We start from the raw sequence: 19,502 nt of genomic DNA, 5'->3' as shown, positions 1-19,502 counted from the left end.
GTGTTTTTTTTTTTTTTTCCCCCCCCCCGTTTTTGATCAACTTATAATTTTAGAATAAAGATGGCCGTCATTTATGCCTGCTTTCTTCATGTTAACCTTCATATTGTTTTATTTCTTATTTGAACAATACAGTTTACTTCTTTTCACATATAGTCTAAAAAAAAAAACAATGAAAACATATGTTCTAGGTTTATACATTTTCCGGTGGAAATGTGTTAGATAAAATGAGTGAGAACTGATTGGAAAGTGGGAGAATTAGGCTGAAGACTGCAGTAAACTAACCTGTGCTTTCTTTTAGGCTAAACACTGTCTGATAGTAAAAGGAGGCAGATCTGACCCCTCTCAAATATCTCCTGAAAAAACTAGCCCCATGTAGTATACCGGGTCAAATTTCTCATTATACATGCTTTTGGGTGGGTTGAGGTTTACTGTTGGGTCGTAGCCACCTGTACTCTACATTGTCCTCCTGTTCCTGCCCAAACAACATGGATGCTCTTGTGCATCCAGTGCTGGTGTGAATCAGGATAAACGCACATCTGTCTTTATTCCTTCACATAGGGCAGGATTGAAAACTGAATAAGGACATAGGTTATCCTAATGCAGTGTCTTACTCTACATTTGGCTGAGGTTTCCTTCCTACTTTTTCTTGTTCATTTTGGTTATTAAAGGAGAACTATGGGGTAAGTGTTTTTCCCCATAGTTCTCCTAATGGTCACGGGTGGACACAAACTAGTGTCCTCCCGTGACCCAAAGCTCAGTATAATGCAAGCTACAGCTTACGGTATATGGAGAACGCCGCAGCCGGGACGGACCCCGACATTACTGTCGAGATCCACCAAGCTGCGTGATTGACAGCTGGCTCTGCCTATCTAGAGCCAGAGCCAGCTGTACCCGTCCGTTCTGCCACTCAGCGCTGGAGGATTGGAGCAGGGAGGGGGGGAATCCCTGCAGGGAGCTGTGAGTGACGGTCACGGCTCTCTGCAGGGACAGGATCCAGAAGGGAGCGAGCGACAGTATGTGTTTGCTCACTTCCCGATCTATTGAGCCGACGTGACAGATTAATTGTCACACGTCGGCTCTAACTATGAGGTTGAGTGAAAATCACTTGCCTCATAGTTCTACTTTTTAAAGAATAGAGTCAGAGTACAATAAACAATCTTTAAATATCAAAATTAGGTTAAGAGTGTAGGGTTAAAGGATGCTAAACGTATAAGAATCATGTACAAAAAAAAGGGGTTCCAAGCGCAGCTGGTTCAAATAAATAGGTATCCGGTGCTCAACGAAAAGCCCCCCCCCCCCTATCGCTAAGCTTCCTCAGGCTGTTGTAGACTGTAGGTAAGGTTCAGATAGAGACCATTAAAAATACAGAAGGGAAAGAAGAAGAAAGCTGTGAAAAGAGAAGAAAAACGTCCGAAGGCACCGTTCCCAACCCAGAGGGGACTTGGACGTAAAAAAATTAGTAGTGACCGTTCGTACATAAGTAACTAGCCTTCAGGGCTCTAAGAGTGTGCTGTCAAATCTCGGAGGCAGAAAATTACCAATCCAGGGCTGCCACACTGTAGTATATTGGGGGATTGTATCCATGATAGTAACCTCGATATTTTTCATGCATCATAAATTGTGTAACTCTGTTTAAGTTCAATCACATTTAGGTTAGATGTTTTCCCTGCCTTGGCTATGGTTTGTTTGGCAGCCGTATGAATTTACAGTTGCAAATGAAAGTGGGCATTAGTGATCTTATCCGGACATTTATTAAGTAAAGCGTGAGTCGGATCCACAGTTAGCTCACGGTTCAATAGAATAGATGGCATCTGAAAAAACTTTTTCCAAAATGATTTTGCCACAGTGCATGTCCACCAGATGTGGAAGTTTCCTTGCGACTAACAAAAAAATAAGGTATTAAATAGATCTAAGACTGAAGCATGGAAAGGCAGTGTGCACTTACCACTAAATCATGCTCAATCTGGCTAAATGAGAAGCTTCTTTGTGCAACTAGCCTAAGGTTGAACCTCTTTTTGGTTTACAGAGATGAAGCTGAGATGGAATATCTGAAAATAGCACAAGACCTCGAGATGTATGGAGTAAATTACTTCCTCATAAGGGTGAGAAATTGATGGGTCTTGTCATTATTTGTTGCCACTTCTAAAGCCATCAGTAACAAAAACATATGAACTATAACGTGCAGAGTTATGAGTGTGATAAACTACAAACACAATAAAAATGCCAGATGTTCTTCATAAAAAAAAAAAGAAGAATCTTCATGTTTGACACTGACATTAAAAATGTATCTATACTAAAACTTTTTGTTCTAGTTTTGCATAGAATGGGGGATGGTTAAACCCCATGGCAGGTTTTACTGCTGTCCAGGGCTCTATTAGAGTGATTTCCACTCACGTTCTGTTCTTTGGCTCTTTAACCAGACTGGAAGTGAGTGAAAATGTGCAACAGCTAAACCAACAACAATAAAAATCCATCCGATGTTCTAGCATTCCCCTACTTCACTTCATTTCTGAGGTTGTTTTATATTTAAGATTTTGTCACGGCATTGGAGGGATACGTCTCTTTAAAGTACAGAAACTGTCTTGTAATTGCCCCATGCAGACCTCAAATGCAAAGTGGAATTGCTGCTCACTGCTCAGCCCTCTGCCACACAGGGTGTGTGTGTGTGTGTGTGTGTGTGTGTGTGTGTGTGTGTGTGTGTGTGTGTAGTTTCTTAGGCTTTCATAGACATGTTTAACTCTAGGACCATAGAGATGAATGGAAGAGCCATCAACTGGGTTCTATCGCTAAGCTTCCTCAGGCTGTTGTAGACTGTAGGTAAGGTTCAGATAGAGACCATTAAAAATACAGAAGGGAAAGAAGAAGAAAGCTGTGAAAAGAGAAGAAAAACGTCCGAAGGCACCGTTCCCAACCCAGAGGGGACTTGGACGTAAAAAAATTAGTAGTGACCGTTCGTACATAAGTAACTAGCCTTCAGGGCTCTAAGAGTGTGCTGTCAAATCTCGGAGGCAGAAAATTACCAATCCAGGGCTGCCACACTGTAGTATATTGGGGGATTGTATCCATGATAGTAACCTCGATATTTTTCATGCATCATAAATTGTGTAACTCTGTTTAAGTTCAATCACATTTAGGTTAGATGTTTTCCCTGCCTTGGCTATGGTTTGTTTGGCAGCCGTATGAATTTACAGTTGCAAATGAAAGTGGGCATTAGTGATCTTATCCGGACATTTATTAAGTAAAGCGTGAGTCGGATCCACAGTTAGCTCACGGTTCAATAGAATAGATGGCATCTGAAAAAACTTTTTCCAAAATGATTTTGCCACAGTGCATGTCCACCAGATGTGGAAGTTTCCTTGCGACTAACAAAAAAATAAGGTATTAAATAGATCTAAGACTGAAGCATGGAAAGGCAGTGTGCACTTACCACTAAATCATGCTCAATCTGGCTAAATGAGAAGCTTCTTTGTGCAACTAGCCTAAGGTTGAACCTCTTTTTGGTTTACAGAGATGAAGCTGAGATGGAATATCTGAAAATAGCACAAGACCTCGAGATGTATGGAGTAAATTACTTCCTCATAAGGGTGAGAAATTGATGGGTCTTGTCATTATTTGTTGCCACTTCTAAAGCCATCAGTAACAAAAACATATGAACTATAACGTGCAGAGTTATGAGTGTGATAAACTACAAACACAATAAAAATGCCAGATGTTCTTCATAAAAAAAAAAAGAAGAATCTTCATGTTTGACACTGACATTAAAAATGTATCTATACTAAAACTTTTTGTTCTAGTTTTGCATAGAATGGGGGATGGTTAAACCCCATGGCAGGTTTTACTGCTGTCCAGGGCTCTATTAGAGTGATTTCCACTCACGTTCTGTTCTTTGGCTCTTTAACCAGACTGGAAGTGAGTGAAAATGTGCAACAGCTAAACCAACAACAATAAAAATCCATCCGATGTTCTAGCATTCCCCTACTTCACTTCATTTCTGAGGTTGTTTTATATTTAAGATTTTGTCACGGCATTGGAGGGATACGTCTCTTTAAAGTACAGAAACTGTCTTGTAATTGCCCCATGCAGACCTCAAATGCAAAGTGGAATTGCTGCTCTCTGCTCCGCCCTCTGCCACACAGGGTGTGTGTGTGTGTGTGTGTGTGTGTGTGTGTGTGTGTGTGTGTGTGTGTGTGTAGTTTCTTAGGCTTTCATAGACATGTTTAACTCTAGGACCATAGAGATGAATGGAAGAGCCATCAACTGGGTAGACGACATAAGCACTTGGAGTATTATGAACAAAACCTCCATTTTCCTTTTCAATACTAAAGCTAACAGGATTTAGTATTGCCCTTTTGTAAGGCTTTTAACATAATACATTACAAACTCTGAACAACCTTTAAATCATTTCTTGTACTTTGAAAAGCACTTTACATTTCTGATTATCAGGAACAGCAAGGATATAAAGATATGCTGTTTATTCTTTTTGAAGCCTATACTCAAAGGGTCGTGTAGGTTGTTTTGCTTCTATGTTGCGATTAATTTCAAAGTAGACTGTTCACATCTGTATTTAACCTGGTCACCTTTGATCAGTTCATCTTTGTAAATGAGAACATCAGCCTATAAAAAAGAGAGTATATTTAAATGACAGAAAGTGTGTCTCTGATCCAGACGCTTTATCGGTGGGTTAACTATAATCCCAGAATTTTTTCAGGCATTTCTTTAGTTGAAGTTTTCTCTTGCTTATTAGACAGAGGATTGTATGCTTTTGTTGTGTGTGTTTTTAATATATTCTAGTAGACAACGCAGCTTTCATATGTTTAGGATGGATGTACCTGTAGCTCCCATTTTACACCTGAGCATTTTATTGTGTCTTTTGTGCAGTTCCTATATACAACATTGCGCAATATCAGAATTCTATTCTTTTTTTATTGTGGCAGTTCACATCTTTACGCTCAGTCGTTTGGAGCTGTGTAACATGTTTTTGGCCCCATAGACTTCATTGAAAATGCCTGTACCTGAAGAACTGCTCTCCTCCTCTAGAACTGCTTTCCATTATGCATGTAAAACCGCAAATAAACACTATACACTGAGTGGCCAGACTATTATGACCACCTGACGTTTGTAGGCAAATTCGCTATAATTTCGCACTGAAGTTGCTAGAGGGCCAGACCATTATAAATAGGGCAGCAGGTTGTTTACCACAACAGAAGAAGTGATTTTTTGTTTTCTGAAGATATGGGTAAACAACGCGATTTAACAGCCTTTGAACGTAGGATGATTGTTGGCGCTTGGAGCTATGTAGCGAGTATCAGCAAAACAGCAGAATTAGTTAAATGTTCAAGAGCAGCTGTTGTTAAAGTGTTTAAAGACTGGACTGTCAGCCTGAAAATCTGGGTCTGAACGTACGAATTGTGGCCGTCAGCGACTAGTCAATGTTAGGGCAGAACGGAGAGTGGCAAGACTGGTACAAGACAACAGAAGGGCAACAGTGCATCAAATTACTGCAGATCTTAATCCGGGATCCTCTCAAATGATCTCTGGACGCACTGTTCGCCGTACACCGCATCGTATGGGATATGGAAGCCGAAGACCTGTTCGAACAACTTTGCTGTCTGCAGTTAACAAGATAAAACATCTCCAATTCGCACAGGAACACAAGGATTGGACAGTCGAGCATTGGAAATAAGTAATGTGGTCCGATGAATCACGTTTCCAGTTGCATCATGCAGATGGCAGAGTGAGAATTTGGCGGAAACAGCATGAAAGCATGCACCCCACATGCATGAGTACAACCCTTCAAGCTGGTGGGGGCAGTGTTATGGTTTGGGGCATGTTTTCCTGGCATGATTTGGGCCCTTTAATTTGTGTGGAACAACGTCTGAATAGCACAACATACCAAAGTATCGTTGCTGATAAATACATCCTATCATGTTGATGGCGTATCCCAATGAAGATGGCTTCTTCCAACAAGACAATGCGCCATGCCACAGTGCTCGTATTGTGCAGGAGTGGTTTCAAGAACTTGAGGGAGACTTAACCTTGCTTAGGTGGTCCCCACAATCACCAGATCTCAATCCAATTGAGCATTTGTGGGACGAAGTTGAAAGAGCCATTAGGCAGCTGGTTCCACAACCATCAAATCTCACAGAACTGGAGAGTGCTATTCATCAGGCATGGTGTCAGATTCCTCGCATCACCTTTCAACATCTCGTGGAGTCAATGCCAAGAAGAATCGCCGCAGTATTGAAGGCAAAAGGTGGCCCAACAAAGTACTGATGGGGTGGTCATAATAATCTGGCCACTCAGTGTATGTAGGATATAAACTTTGGGTGCTGATGGGTGATGACTAACTAGATTTTATCCTGTTGCTTTTCACCTAACAAAACGTATCACTGTGACAACCATAGCCAGTGTATTTTTCTAGGTTATTTAAAGAGACCCTGTAGCCTGCCCATTCAGGGCAAAGTTACTATCTTCTGATGCAGTCTACCCCAAGCCTCCCCCCTCCCACTGACCCACACTCCTTGACTGCCTCCCTGTGCAGGAGTCCACTGTGGGTAAGGTACAGTGTCCTAACTTGCCCGGCTGAATTACGTCCCTGTCCTTCCCCACTCCCAGCTGTATTTAAGGCACTCTTGACTAATAAATAAAACTCAAAATTTCTGTTTGTGTAGATAATTATTTGACTTTTTTTTTGTTGTTGAAATTTTAGAACAAAAAAGGCACGGAGTTACTGCTTGGGGTAGATGCCCTTGGACTGCATATTTATGATCCAGAAAACAGACTTACCCCTAAAACCTCCTTTCCGTGGAATGAAATCCGTAATATCTCTTACAGTGACAAAGAGGTAAGAGCAGCCACTTTCTCTGCTTGATTTCAAGTGGCCATTGCTTTACCCCAGGCGTATGATAAGGTTGTAATATGTGCAGGAGTTCATTAAAAACACTGTTTTGTGATTACAGTTCACCATTAAGCCACTTGATAAGAAAATTGATGTCTTCAAGTTCAACTCCTCCAAACTGCGGGTCAACAAGCTGGTAGGTTGCCCATGAGAGCTCTGAAATAATCTTTTATGTCAGTGATAATGATGGCGTTTCCTGGTAATCTGGGAAGATGTATATCACCTGGGACTAATGCATTTTATCAACTTCAAAGTAGCTGATGCAGAATTAAATGAGTGCATGTGAGATTGTTCTTTTATCTGACTCTGTATGTTGTTTTTTTCTGATAACAGACTTAAGCTGGCCATACACCTTACAACCATCGCAAGACTTTTGTCTTGCGATGGTTGTACGGTAATTTAAAAAAACTTATGATCTGCCCATCTTGGACAGGCAGATTGTACTTGCGATCATCGCAAGGCCGCCCCGCTGAGGGGCGTGCTTCAGGTGACTGCAATGCCGCACAGGCAGTGTGCTTTTGCGCATTTGTCTCCCGAGAACGTCACTAAGGCCCCATTCACACTGAGCGACATGAAAATCGCGCGACTTTGAGCGATATTGAGCGACGTCTTCCTATTGGGCTGTATGCAATCAGGAGCAATATCGCTCAAAATCGCTCGAAAAAAGGGTCATGTAGGAGCGACAAGCTACCAGCGACGAGCTACAAGCGATATTGAGCAACGAGATGTGAACAGCTCCATTTGAAATGGATTGGAGAAGCTACATAGAGCGATATCGCATGGAAATATGAGCGATATCGCTGCAAAAATTGCTCAGTGTGAATGGGTCCTAACCCGCCGACAATCGTACGATTCTCAAGCCTGCTCAGGAAACAAATGACGTGCGACCGTAATGGTCGCACGCCTGCCGATTATCGTACGATCGCGAGATTTCCCGTGATTGTCGTATGATAATCGGCAGATGTATGGGCACCTTATACATTTTAATTGGAATTCCAGTTAAATAGTAATAACACCCTTTAGTCCAGTTATGTAACATATTAAAAATAAATAAGGCACACAAAAATAAATGTCCTTGATCTACCATTATTATAAAGGGCTGTTGTCTGCTTGGAAAATGTCACCCAGTAGTAGGTTTCCCCATGATTGCAGAGATGGGCAGTAATGTCACAGGAGAAAATCGTCCTAAGAACATATCCTTTAGCTATCAAATGGGTAGTGGTTGAAACCCCAGCCATACACTTAAGGAAGAACTCTGGGTAGCTTTTTTTAATAACCTTTGAACTGCTCATTTTGGTCTATGGCTGAAAATAACAAAGATATACCCACCTGATCCTCCAAGCCTGGCTGGCTATTACAGCACTCCCTGAGGCCTGTCTCCTACGCTGCAACAATGGAATGTCCCTTGGCATCCTCATGTCCTATACACTGAGTATAGAATGTAATGATTACAGAATCTTAGACTGCTGCAGCAGAGAGATGCTCCAGGGACCGGTCTAAAAGCAAGATCAGTTGAGTATAACTTTATTTTCAGCCCCAGTCCAAAACGAGCAGTCAACCCTTGCAGTGTGGGGATAGTCCCACTGCAGGGGTTAATAACAAAAATTACCCAGAGTTCTTCTTTAATGCATATAGTGTATGTGGGAATTGTATTACTGCTTCTCTTGTCTTTCGTGCCTTGTACATTATTTGAAAAGGCACTCAAAATCCAGATTTAAAAAATGTCCCACCCTACGGAGTGAAAGTTTGTAAAAATTGCACTTAAAATATGTACAATTTGCACTTGAAATATGGAAAATACAGCTACCCCGTCTTCCTCTCTGTCAGTCATGTTGTCTGACAAATAGGGGTTGTATTTATAAAAAACATTTGCAGAGCCATTTGTCCTGCAAAACTGCACGCATGTTCAATTTGTGCGAATGGGGACAAAAAACAAAACAATGTTAATACATTTTTGTTCCAGGATCAATGTAATATCAGGAAAATACAACATTATAGCCACTAGGTGGAGCTGAACAGGATAGGAAGAAAGTATTTCCTGTGCTCCATCACTCTAGTGGCCATAACTTTTGCTCACCAACAAACATAAATTGTCATTCAGCCCACAGTGCACACTCGGAAACCTGAGTAATTCTATGATGGAACAATCAATCGGCTTCTGTGGTTAGCCCTTTTGCACTATTTTATTGGCCCATCAATGTGATGTCTTTAACCAAATAGTAAAGAGGAAGGAGGAGTAACAGCTATATTAGTAACTTCTAAGTCCGTTTACTGGTTTTCTAACATCATGACCTCACATATTTGGGTTCTCTGGTCCTTATTAAGGACGACCAAACTAATGTTCAGGTACCTAGATGTGCTTGCATTTTTGGATAAGTGCCAATTTAGTTTTCGATCGTAAAAAGTTTCAAAGTTTGTAAAAACCCGAGTTGATTAGTTGTGCAGTTTGTTTCATGGCATGGCAGGTAACAACTTGCCTGAATATGTTCTCTTTTATAATGTAAGTTGTTGTTTCCAGATTCTACAACTGTGCATTGGGAACCATGACTTGTTCATGCGGAGAAGAAAAGCAGACTCCCTTGAGGTGCAGCAAATGAAAGCTCAGGCCAGGGAAGAGAAAGCAAGAAAACAGGTGAGTCAAGAGTTGCATCGTCTAGCTAATTACAGGTGCTTTGAGCAGTTTTAAATGTAAAACTGTATTTTGTTATTCTGCAGCCCATAGTCATGGGATTGCAGCCTGTGGATCCAACTGCTGGCATGCTCTTCATTTGCATGTGCGGACTTGCTTTTGGTTTTGAATGTGTGTTATAAATTGATACTTCTGTATATGGTTTGTAGGCTTCATAAGCTGTTATTTTTGTAATGTATTTTTGTGTATGTTGTATAATGTACTAGTTCGTTAGCTGCAGATCCCTTTACAGGTTCATAGCCATGGCACAGCCCCTTGAAGACCCACTTGTAAATATGCCCATGTTTGTGGCAAAGATGAGCTGGAATGTCACCTTCAGGCACTGGGCTCTGCATGTGGTGCTCCTCAGTCTCCTTGCATACTGTGTTAAGGTGCCCATACACCTGCCGATTATCGTACGATGATCGTAAGGTGTATGGGCAGCGTGCGACCGCATTTACTCACTCACTCATTACGCACGATTTTCATATTACGAGCACGCTAGAAAACCCGATGTCTTGCGATGGTAGCGCGTATCGCAAGACAAAAGTTGCACGGGCCGAGGTTTGCAAGTGCACACTGCCCGCTCACCATTGCAATCATCTGCAAGCCCTCCCCTCGGCGGGGAGGGCTTGAGATGATCGCAAGTACGATCTGCCTGTCCAAGATGGGCAGGTCGTACGAACCTTTTAATCACCTTACAACCATCGCACAACGAAAGTCATGCGATGGTTGTAAGGTGTATGGCCAGCTTAAGTTAGCTGCAAAGCGCTCTCCTTGGTCCAGGAGCATGGTAAGCCTCTGAGGACTCTCTAGTCATTCGGCCCGCGGGCCTTGTGTTTGCCACCCCTGCTCTAGTCCTATAGACATTAGCATGGCAGTCTATGATTTCTCCCACTGTTAAGCTCCACCATTATATTTTCTGTTCTGTCTGTTTCCGAAGAAGAGGTTAATACGCTGTAGAAGTTATTGCTACGTCACTATCCGCTTTGTCGGCAGTGCTTTCTACACCATTCCTGCCTTTTCAGTGTGAGGTTGTTTCTTCCTGCCATTGCTCTATTTGCAAGGGATATGAGGTTGTTACCTTCGTTGATACTTGCTGTTGTCTACAGTGACTTAGTCACTCTGGCCATTATAAACCTCTCAGCAGCTGGTTTATGAGTACCCGGGCTTTTTGCTTTAAAATAAGTTGCCTCGGCCCTACCTGCACTTTGCTGTGAGCACAATACTTCCAGGTTGCAACCGTCCCATTTTGTCCCTCTCTTCCATGCCCTGAGTATTCACCTAGATATTAGCTCTAGTGCTAGCTTACCATGCTCCCAGGGCATTCCCATTGTGTTTGACACACTGTTCAGATCTTTCAAAGGTGCAACTTGATCCTGAACCTTCAATGATCTAGCACTGCTGCAAGAACTGACTAATTGCTTGGAGATCTGGGTTTTATTATGGATGCAGCTCAGTTCGGAGCCAGGTTATCTCTCTTCTGGTGGCTCAAGAATCCAGCCCTCGTGTCCAGGAAGTCTTTCCTTCTGATTTTCTTGGATGATTCTCATGTCAGGTGCTAGCCTGACAGTCTGTAGAGGAGTTCTAGACACCTCTACAGCCTGCGGGGGACTTTATTAAGGGTAGAAACTTGTCTCCCGATCAGCATACTGGTGTTTCAAGCAATTGCTTCTCCCTTCTACGCTAGACTTTATTAACTGCAAGGCCTTCCAACCGGGATTAATTCAGACAATGTTACATACATCACCCACCAGAGAGGAACAAGAACTGTGTGAACTGACCATGTAAATGGGTAACATTTGCTGTCAGGCTGGATAGTCTGCAGAACATGGGTTCAGGCATAATTCATAGCATCGTCACAGTTTTCATACTAGCTGTTTATTGCAGTATTAGGCACTTAATCATTGAAATGCTTGCCAATCATCTTTTTACATGTGGTTGGATTATTAAGGCACAGCTTATGTAAACATGTGCTATTCAAAAACCTTTTGCAATAGTGTTATTATTCATTACAAGCTTTTTGCAGTTTACAAAGCCCTATTTAATCCTTATAGATAATCGGTCCAGCCCATGGAATTGCTATCGTGCTTGGATCATTATGGTGTTGAAATGCCTATTTCCAGTTCAACTTCGACTTTTTTCAACTTCACGTTTTGACGTGTGAATGTATAGTTGATGCAAACTGTCCAGGCACTGAAGCAGCAAAGCAACACCGAGCCATAACATTTCCATCACTATGCTTCACAGTTGTTATGATTTTTCTCCTGAAATGCTGTCTTTGGTTTGTGGCAAACATGTGTAATGTCACTGTAACTACACAACTCTATCTTTGATTCATCAGTTTTCTGCATATTATTCTAGAAGGCATAAGCTTGTATGTTCCGTGGCAAACTGTAGTCTTGCTCTGCAGTCCATTTTGGAAAGCAAAGACTTTTTTTTTTTTTTTAGCACACCTGTCAGGCAGGTTGAATTGGTGTGACCTTTCTGATTGTAGGTGTATGCTCCAGGAATCAAGGGGGTATAGGAAGGACATTTTTCACCAAAAATATCCGCGCTTCTGTCCCCTAATAACCCTAAGGCCCCGCTCACACTGAGCGATTTATCGTGCGGTAATTCCCGCGATATCGCGGCAATTTACCGTGCGATATCGCTCTCCAATGCTTGGCAATGGGGCAAAGGGTCCTGCTGTCGCGGGTCGTGCGTCGCTACAGCAGGACCCTTTTTGGAGCGGGTTTTGACGCGAGTCAATGCTTTTCAATGCAAAATGCAAATCGCGCGATTTGCGAATCGCCTAAACTATGCGACTGCTGCAGTGTAAAAACAAGTGTGAGACCATTTCCAGTATGTTATAAGACAATATTGGATAGCGCGGTGTGTTTTGTCTTATAATGTATAGGAAGGCAATTGCTCCTGCACTTGGTTAGCGGCCTTTTAACCTGGAAGTGGTTAAAAGAGCATTGAAAATAATCTGTGATGAGAAATTAATGAAGGCTGCCATTTCTTCACCTTTCTTTTTGAAAATGCTAGTTCCCTGGCAGTCATGCTGATGGTTTTGATAAGTGTCTCTGAGTTACTGACCCATAACAGATATAGACATAAATGGTTCTGACACTCTTCTGTCATTTGCAGCATGCTTGTTGTGGGGTCTGTAAATCAAAAGTATTGAAGTTAGAGAAAGCCAGGTATTTATTATTTTTAGGAGCAGGCCTGCTGCGTCGTCCCCTTTACTTTTTTTATCACAGACTCCCTTAATACATCAAGACCAGTCCTCTGTCATCTTTCATTATTCTGTGCTTTAAACGTGGAAAAAGTTGGTTGCTATGTTGTAGTGCACTCCATTGCTTTTTGCAATTGTTTTGTTTTTTGCCTTGTTCAATCACATTGTGTGCTGTATAGGGTGCGCTGGTTAGAAATGCCCTTGAGAACACTTGTTAACAACAGATAAAAAAACATCCTAAATAGGACATATTGGTGGATTGAATAACTGTCCTATTTAAATGTAATGAATACATAAAAATGTCATAGAGTAATTCACAGTGACTACATCTAAAGGTATGAGTTCCTAAGTAAATAGGTGCAGATGTACTGAAAGCTTTAAATGTAATAGTTATTGATTTTATTTTCTTTCTGCAGCTTGACAGTTGTAGCGTTCCCTTCCCCTGTTATTGCACTGCCATCTACACTTTTTCAATTTACTTCTAATGGAGGATTTAAACAGCTTTCCGGGATGCTTGAAATTATGATCCAGAGCACACATCTCCATGTATCAATTCTTTCACAATAAATGAAATGAAAGGGTGCCTTGAATGCCCCATTACTTCATTGCATAGCATCAGTTGATCTTTGTGTAAGAACTTCCCAGAGTAGATAGCTGTCTCTGTGATCAATCGCTCCTCTACGGAGAGGAAATGGTAGTTTACCATTCAAGAGTTTGATGGATTTGATGCCACCTTTCGACAGTGTAGCTGCACTTAACACATGCCCCGTTCTCTTTTGTGATAAGGGCAGGGTATCGCACATGCACAAGTAGATGGCCGGCCCAGTCCTTTTCTGCAGTGTGCGTCTTAGTGTGATCTGCAATTACCCAATCCTCTGATGACAGCTACGCTAAGTGTGGATGCTGCCGGACAGGAATGTTAATGCCATCAGAGGGAATGGGCCGTCGCAGTGTGACGCCTCTGCAGCATTTAGCATTCAAACACACGGCCTGAGCCATCGACTCATCTCCTCCCGCTCACTCATCCATTTTACTAGCCTGACTTGCATACAGATAACTTGCACTGCATCTTTCTGCAATTCCAGCCTCAACCACAAGGGGCCACCATTTATTAACAAAAAATAAACTTGATGCCTTTGTTTTGCAGTGCCAATATTAATTATGTATTTTTTGTAGCCTGTGCATTATTAATATTACAGTTATTATGTTAACAAGGTTGTATCATTTGCAGTTTCTGCCTTTTTTTTCTTATATTTTGGTTGATTTCAATAAGGAATTCAGGTTTCCAGTTGTAGCACATATTACTCTACAACTTCTTTGCTATTAGGTGACACATCAATATATATTATGTACAATGTTTGTGGTGACATTCAGCACATTGAATCTATTGGAAAAGCTGTTGGCAAGAAGGAGCACTCTCTTGTTGAGATCATTTTGTCTGACTTTTTACTTCTGTAATGCATTCGCATTTGACCTCTAATGCCATCAGGTGTGTCTGTAATGGAGATCAATATTCTGTATAAGGACAAGCGTTCGCACGGTGTCATTTTGCAGAGTACACAATTTATAGCACTTGGGTTGGGTCTGTTTTTGTTTTTCCAAGGTGAATGAGGCATGCCGCAGTAAAAAAAAAAAAAGTAAAAATGATTTCCATTTCGGGGTAGTTTTAGGATTTTGCTGTATTTCAAAGGTGCAAGTGCCTGTTCTGGACTGTAACCATGACAGAATTATTACAACAATTAAGTAATGGTACAATATATTTAGTTTTTTTGTTCTTTGACTTCATTTTTAATGTCGCTCAAACTGTGGGAATTGCTTGATGCTGTCTGTTTTTCAGCTTTTGGTGGCCAAATTCTATAACCATATATCATTACTTATATATTACAGGTATTTATATAGCGCCAACATACGCAGCGCTTTACATTCTATTCATTCACATTAGTACTTGCCCTTAAGGAGCTTACAATCTTAAGGTGGTCATACACTTTACTTTTGTCTTGCGAGGGTTGTAAAGTAATTAAAAAAAGTACGACCTGCCCATCTTGGACAGGCAGATCGTACTTGCGATCATCGCAAGCCCACCCCCCTGAGGGGCTTCCGATGACTACAATGCTGAACGGGCAGTTGTCGAACAAGCAGGCCACTAACCCGCCCAGAATCGTACGATTCTCGGCGGGTTTTCCAGCCTGCTTGTTTGACGGAAGACGTGCGATCGTACAGTAGAAGCGGTCGCACGCCTTCCATACACTTTGCGATTATCGTACGATAATCGTACAGTGTATGGGCACCTTAAGGGCTCTACCTACATGCATACATAAACATACTAGGGCGGCAGTCAAATAACCTATCAGCATGTCTTTGGGGTGTGGGAGGAAGCCAAAGTATCCAGAGTAAAACTATGCATGCACAGGGAGAACATGCAAACTCCATGCAGATAGCGTGCTGGTTGGTATATCAAAATATCAGAAATTCTGCAACCATATTTGTATAAAAGAAACAGGTAGGGCCCATTAACATTGGTCTGTTGTGTTGTATTTCCATTGTTGGTTCACATCACTTCATTGTGGTGCACTACAGTGCTGCCCGCTACCCAGGCGTGTTGGGGTTGTGCATATGTATGTACGCACATTTACGCAATTCTGGCGTATACCCTCATACAGCCATTGATTTCTATGGACAACTATACACCTGTGGCTCCTGGGTGGTGAAATACAGGCAAATTTACATTGTATGCCCTCAGACGGCCATGTACACGAGCCCTAAATTGCATGACAAGGCACTGAACTGTATATTGCGTGTTAATATTCATTGTTGTTAGGGGCAGTAAAATGTGCGTTTTTACTGCATGCTACCTCACATGCTAATATGAACGCCTTTAATGTTTTTTTTTCTGGCTCTCTGTGTACATAACCGGCATCCAAGAAATAAAACAAAACTCAAAGCTGTTTATGGCCGCTCCTCCTCGGCATACTATAGCTGTTAATGGTGGAAGTGGATACAGATGCAGCTCACACTGAATCCTAATCATTTTAAAGGACGGACATGGAGAACAAATCATTCTGCATGTCTAGTTTAGCAGGTCAAACTGATTTGCATATTAGCAGGCCTTAGAGCAATAGAAACTGAAGCAGAAGTGTTACTGCGGTTTATGTAGAAATTTAAAGATGGCTGCCTTTAAGGCCCCAATCACACGTGCAAATGTGGCCGATGGCATGAGCCTCACAAATTCCTCCATGAGACCCATGCGATCTCCTGTGGATGGGAGGGGCTGTATAATCCAGTGGCAGCTGTCACCACTCGCACCTGTTTACGCAGCGTGCGGATGATCACACCTGAGCGCATCCGCAGATGTGAACGGGGCTTAAAAGCTATAGGAATTGTTTCGGTTAGACCGGCATTCGTTATATAGCAGTACCAGTGTTTTATTTATTTTAAACGGTAAACCTTTTCACTCAATGACTTGTTGAGTCTTGTCACTTCTGTATGTCAGAGCAGAATGTTTATTGACCACCAGAAGCTTCAGTAACATGACCAATACAAGTAGTAAGGCAATTATGTTGTACTGTTAAGTGAAGATGATTCATGACTGCACAGATTACTGAGGTAAAGGTTGTAACCTTTAAATGCTTTATCTAATGTAATTACTTTTCAACATCATTCCTAGTGATATCCTGTAGATTTAAGTCTTCAGTGCGTCTGTTGGATTTCACAAGGGTGACGAAAACACTAAAAAGTTTTTAGTAGAGCAGCCAACAGCCTACAGAGACAAATGTACCAAGTGCTCTTGTTTTTCAGTTTAGTTGATGTTTAGCAGTGCTGAGTAAGACCTCTATGCCCTCTTTTTAGTTATCTGGCTATATATACATCCTGCACTGAGCTCACCCTCCTGCAGATCCAATTGTCTGCTTGTCATACAGTAAATGAATCATATGGCTTAAGGTGCCTATACACTGCCCGAATTTTGTCCGATTTGTAATGCACCAGCCAAAATTCACACAATGTGGCTCTCTTTCAGCCGGCATTCCTCGATCAGCTGATCAAAGGAGCCGGCTGGAAAACCTTTGTATGATCAGAGCCAGCAGCCAATGAGCTGCCTACTCTGGTCGGGTATTCTGACCGGTCAGAATACAATGGAAACTTGAACAAACAAAATGTTGCTTGGGTATTGATAGGAATGCCAAGGTAAATATATGCACAATGCTTTATTCTATACACTGTGCTGTACATTATAAATTCGACGGTGCTCCGCTCTTTACATTGTTGTACAGTATACTACACTATACATAATTTCACCCTGTACATTAAACAATGTACACCACTTCACACTGTGCTGTACAATAAAGCAAAAAGTATTGGGAGAGTAAAATGTACTCTTCCCAATCGTTTGGGGTTGTGTGTGACACTGCAGCTGTAACACGCCGGCTATATAGATCGAGAACTGAGCGATCACAAATTGCAATTAGTGTCTGTGTATAAATAGTCAATGAGTTTCTTAGCTCTCACATGGGTGCACTGAGCAGGCTAGATACTGAGCCATGGGGAGCAGAAAAGAACTGTGAAAAGACCTGCGTAAAAAGGTAATTGAACTTTATAAAGATGGAAAATGATATAAAAAGATTTCCAAAGCCTTGAAAATGCCAGTTAGTACTGTTCAATCACTTATTAAGAAGTGGGAAATTCGGGGATCTCTTGATATGAAGCCAATGTCAGGTAGTCCAAGAAAGATTGCAGCCACAACTGCCAGAAGAATTGTTTGAGATACAAAGAAAACAGGTAACCTCAGGAGAAATACAGGCTGCTCTGGATAAAGATGGCGTGGTGGTTTCAAGGAGCCCAATACGACGGTACTTAAACAATAATGAGCTATATGGTCGAGTTGCCAGAAAGAAGCCTTTACTGCACCAATGCCACAAAAAAGCCTGCTTACAATATGTCTGACAACACCTGGACACCTTGCAGCTTCTGGCACAGTGTATTTTGGAGTGACGAGACCGAAATAGAGCGTTATGGTCACAACCATAAGTGCTATGTTTGGAGAGGGGTCATCTAGGCCTATATCGACAAGAATACCATCCCCACTGTGAAGCATGGTGGTGGCTCACTGATGTTTTGGGGGTGTGTGAGCTCTAATGGCACGGGGAATCTTGTGGAAATATGCCAGGATGAATGCAGCATGTTATCACAAAATACTGGCAGACAATTTGTATTCTTCTGCATGAAAACTGCACATGGGACGCTTTTGGGCTTTCCAGCACGACAATGGCCCTAGGCACAAGGCCACGTTGACCTTCCAGTGGTTACAGCAGAAAAAGGTGAAGGTTCTGGAGTGACCACCACAGTCTCCTGACCTTAATAACATCGAGCCACACTGGGGAGATCTCATGTGTGCAGTTCATGCAAGACGACCAAAGACTTTGCATGACCTAGAGGCATTTTGCCAAGATGAATTCGGGGCCTCAGACTATTACAAAAGACTGCACCCTGTCATTGATGCTAATAGGGGGAATACACAGTATTAAGAACTAAGGGGATGCAGACTTTTGAACAGGGGGTCATTTTTTTTTCTATTTGTTGCCATGTTTTGCTTTATGATTGCCATTATGTTATACAGTTCAATATGAATCTCATATAAAATAAACAAAATGTGTTTTGCCTGCTCATCTTTTCTTTACAGATGGTACATACAGTATATTACCAATTCTCCAAGGGTATGCAAAACGTTTGAGCACAACTGTACTATACACCATGTCACGCTGTGCATTAAATACTGTACACTTCACACTGTGCTGTACAATAAATGCTGTACACCACTTCACACTGCGCCGTACATTAAATACTGTACACTACTTAACATTGTACACTGTGCTGTACATTAAATACTGTACACTGTGCTGTACATTAAATACTGTACACCACTTCACACTGTGCTGTACATTCAGTATATAGTCGGGGCAGTTGTACACTATCCAGTCTTCTGTATGTTATATATTCCACACTTCTGTATTGTCTACACTCTGGTGTATCGCATATAGCCAGCGACTGTCGTCCCACCTAAGACTCACCCGATAGCAGATAGCATTACTCGTCACAATGAAATATTGCTAGTTAATATTATAATGGCGCCGTACTCTTCCGTTTTTGCATTTTTATCGAAAGGTTAACATGAAGTTCTTGATAGGATTTTGACATGCTTGATTGTAAATTCTTCCTGTGTGTTATCAGAGTAGCAGCCAGCATGCTTGCTGAGATGAGGATAAACCACATAAGGAGTCAGTTGATTTTGGGTGGTCTGAGCAGGTTTTTCCATGTTTTTATGCGCATTCATTGATTTCAATGGGCCCTTGACAGCCGTCAAAAGTACTCGATTTTTGATTTTTCTTTTTTTTTTTTTTCTCATCCTGCTGCAATGCAGCACAGGTGTCTGAACAAGCACCATTGAAAACATGTTTTAGCCTGTAGTGCCTTTCAGTCATTTAATGTAATGTAACATAATGATGTGATGAACCTTATGTAAACAATGTCATATCAATGTATAATGTTAGTTCACCCAAAACAAACCGTGTCTTTTTATCTCAGGAACTGTATTGGTAAAATCTCTGACCTTGAATTCCCAGGTCTGCTCAGTTGGGGCCACTGTTTTATTTTTTTTTTTTTGTTTATTTTATATAATGGAGAATCCACTAGGATGCTCTGGAACAGACATGGTGAACAGGCAA

The 19,502-nt window shown here is 41.6% G+C and overlaps 1 protein-coding gene across 2 annotated transcripts in view; it reads left to right on the top strand.

Moving 5' to 3' along the window:
- NF2 (neurofibromin 2) overlaps positions 1-19,502 on the top strand; it is a 76,378-nt gene that overhangs the window by 22,454 nt on the left and 34,422 nt on the right. For both annotated transcript variants that reach the window (XM_018570200.1, XM_018570199.1), the window contains exons 8-11: positions 2,027-2,102; positions 6,710-6,844; positions 6,960-7,034; positions 9,417-9,530. In XM_018570200.1, the coding sequence (XP_018425702.1) occupies positions 2,027-2,102; positions 6,710-6,844; positions 6,960-7,034; positions 9,417-9,530 (400 nt within the window). The remainder of the gene's footprint in view (positions 1-2,026; positions 2,103-6,709; positions 6,845-6,959; positions 7,035-9,416; positions 9,531-19,502) is intronic.

Source organism: Nanorana parkeri, unplaced genomic scaffold (assembly GCF_000935625.1).
Source record: "Nanorana parkeri isolate BGI_ZX_2015 unplaced genomic scaffold, ASM93562v1 scaffold1476, whole genome shotgun sequence".
Classification (NCBI taxonomy): Eukaryota; Metazoa; Chordata; class Amphibia; order Anura; family Dicroglossidae; genus Nanorana; species Nanorana parkeri.
The sequence above is the reverse complement of the archived record's forward strand: the minus strand, read 5'-3'. Positions and strand labels throughout refer to the sequence as shown.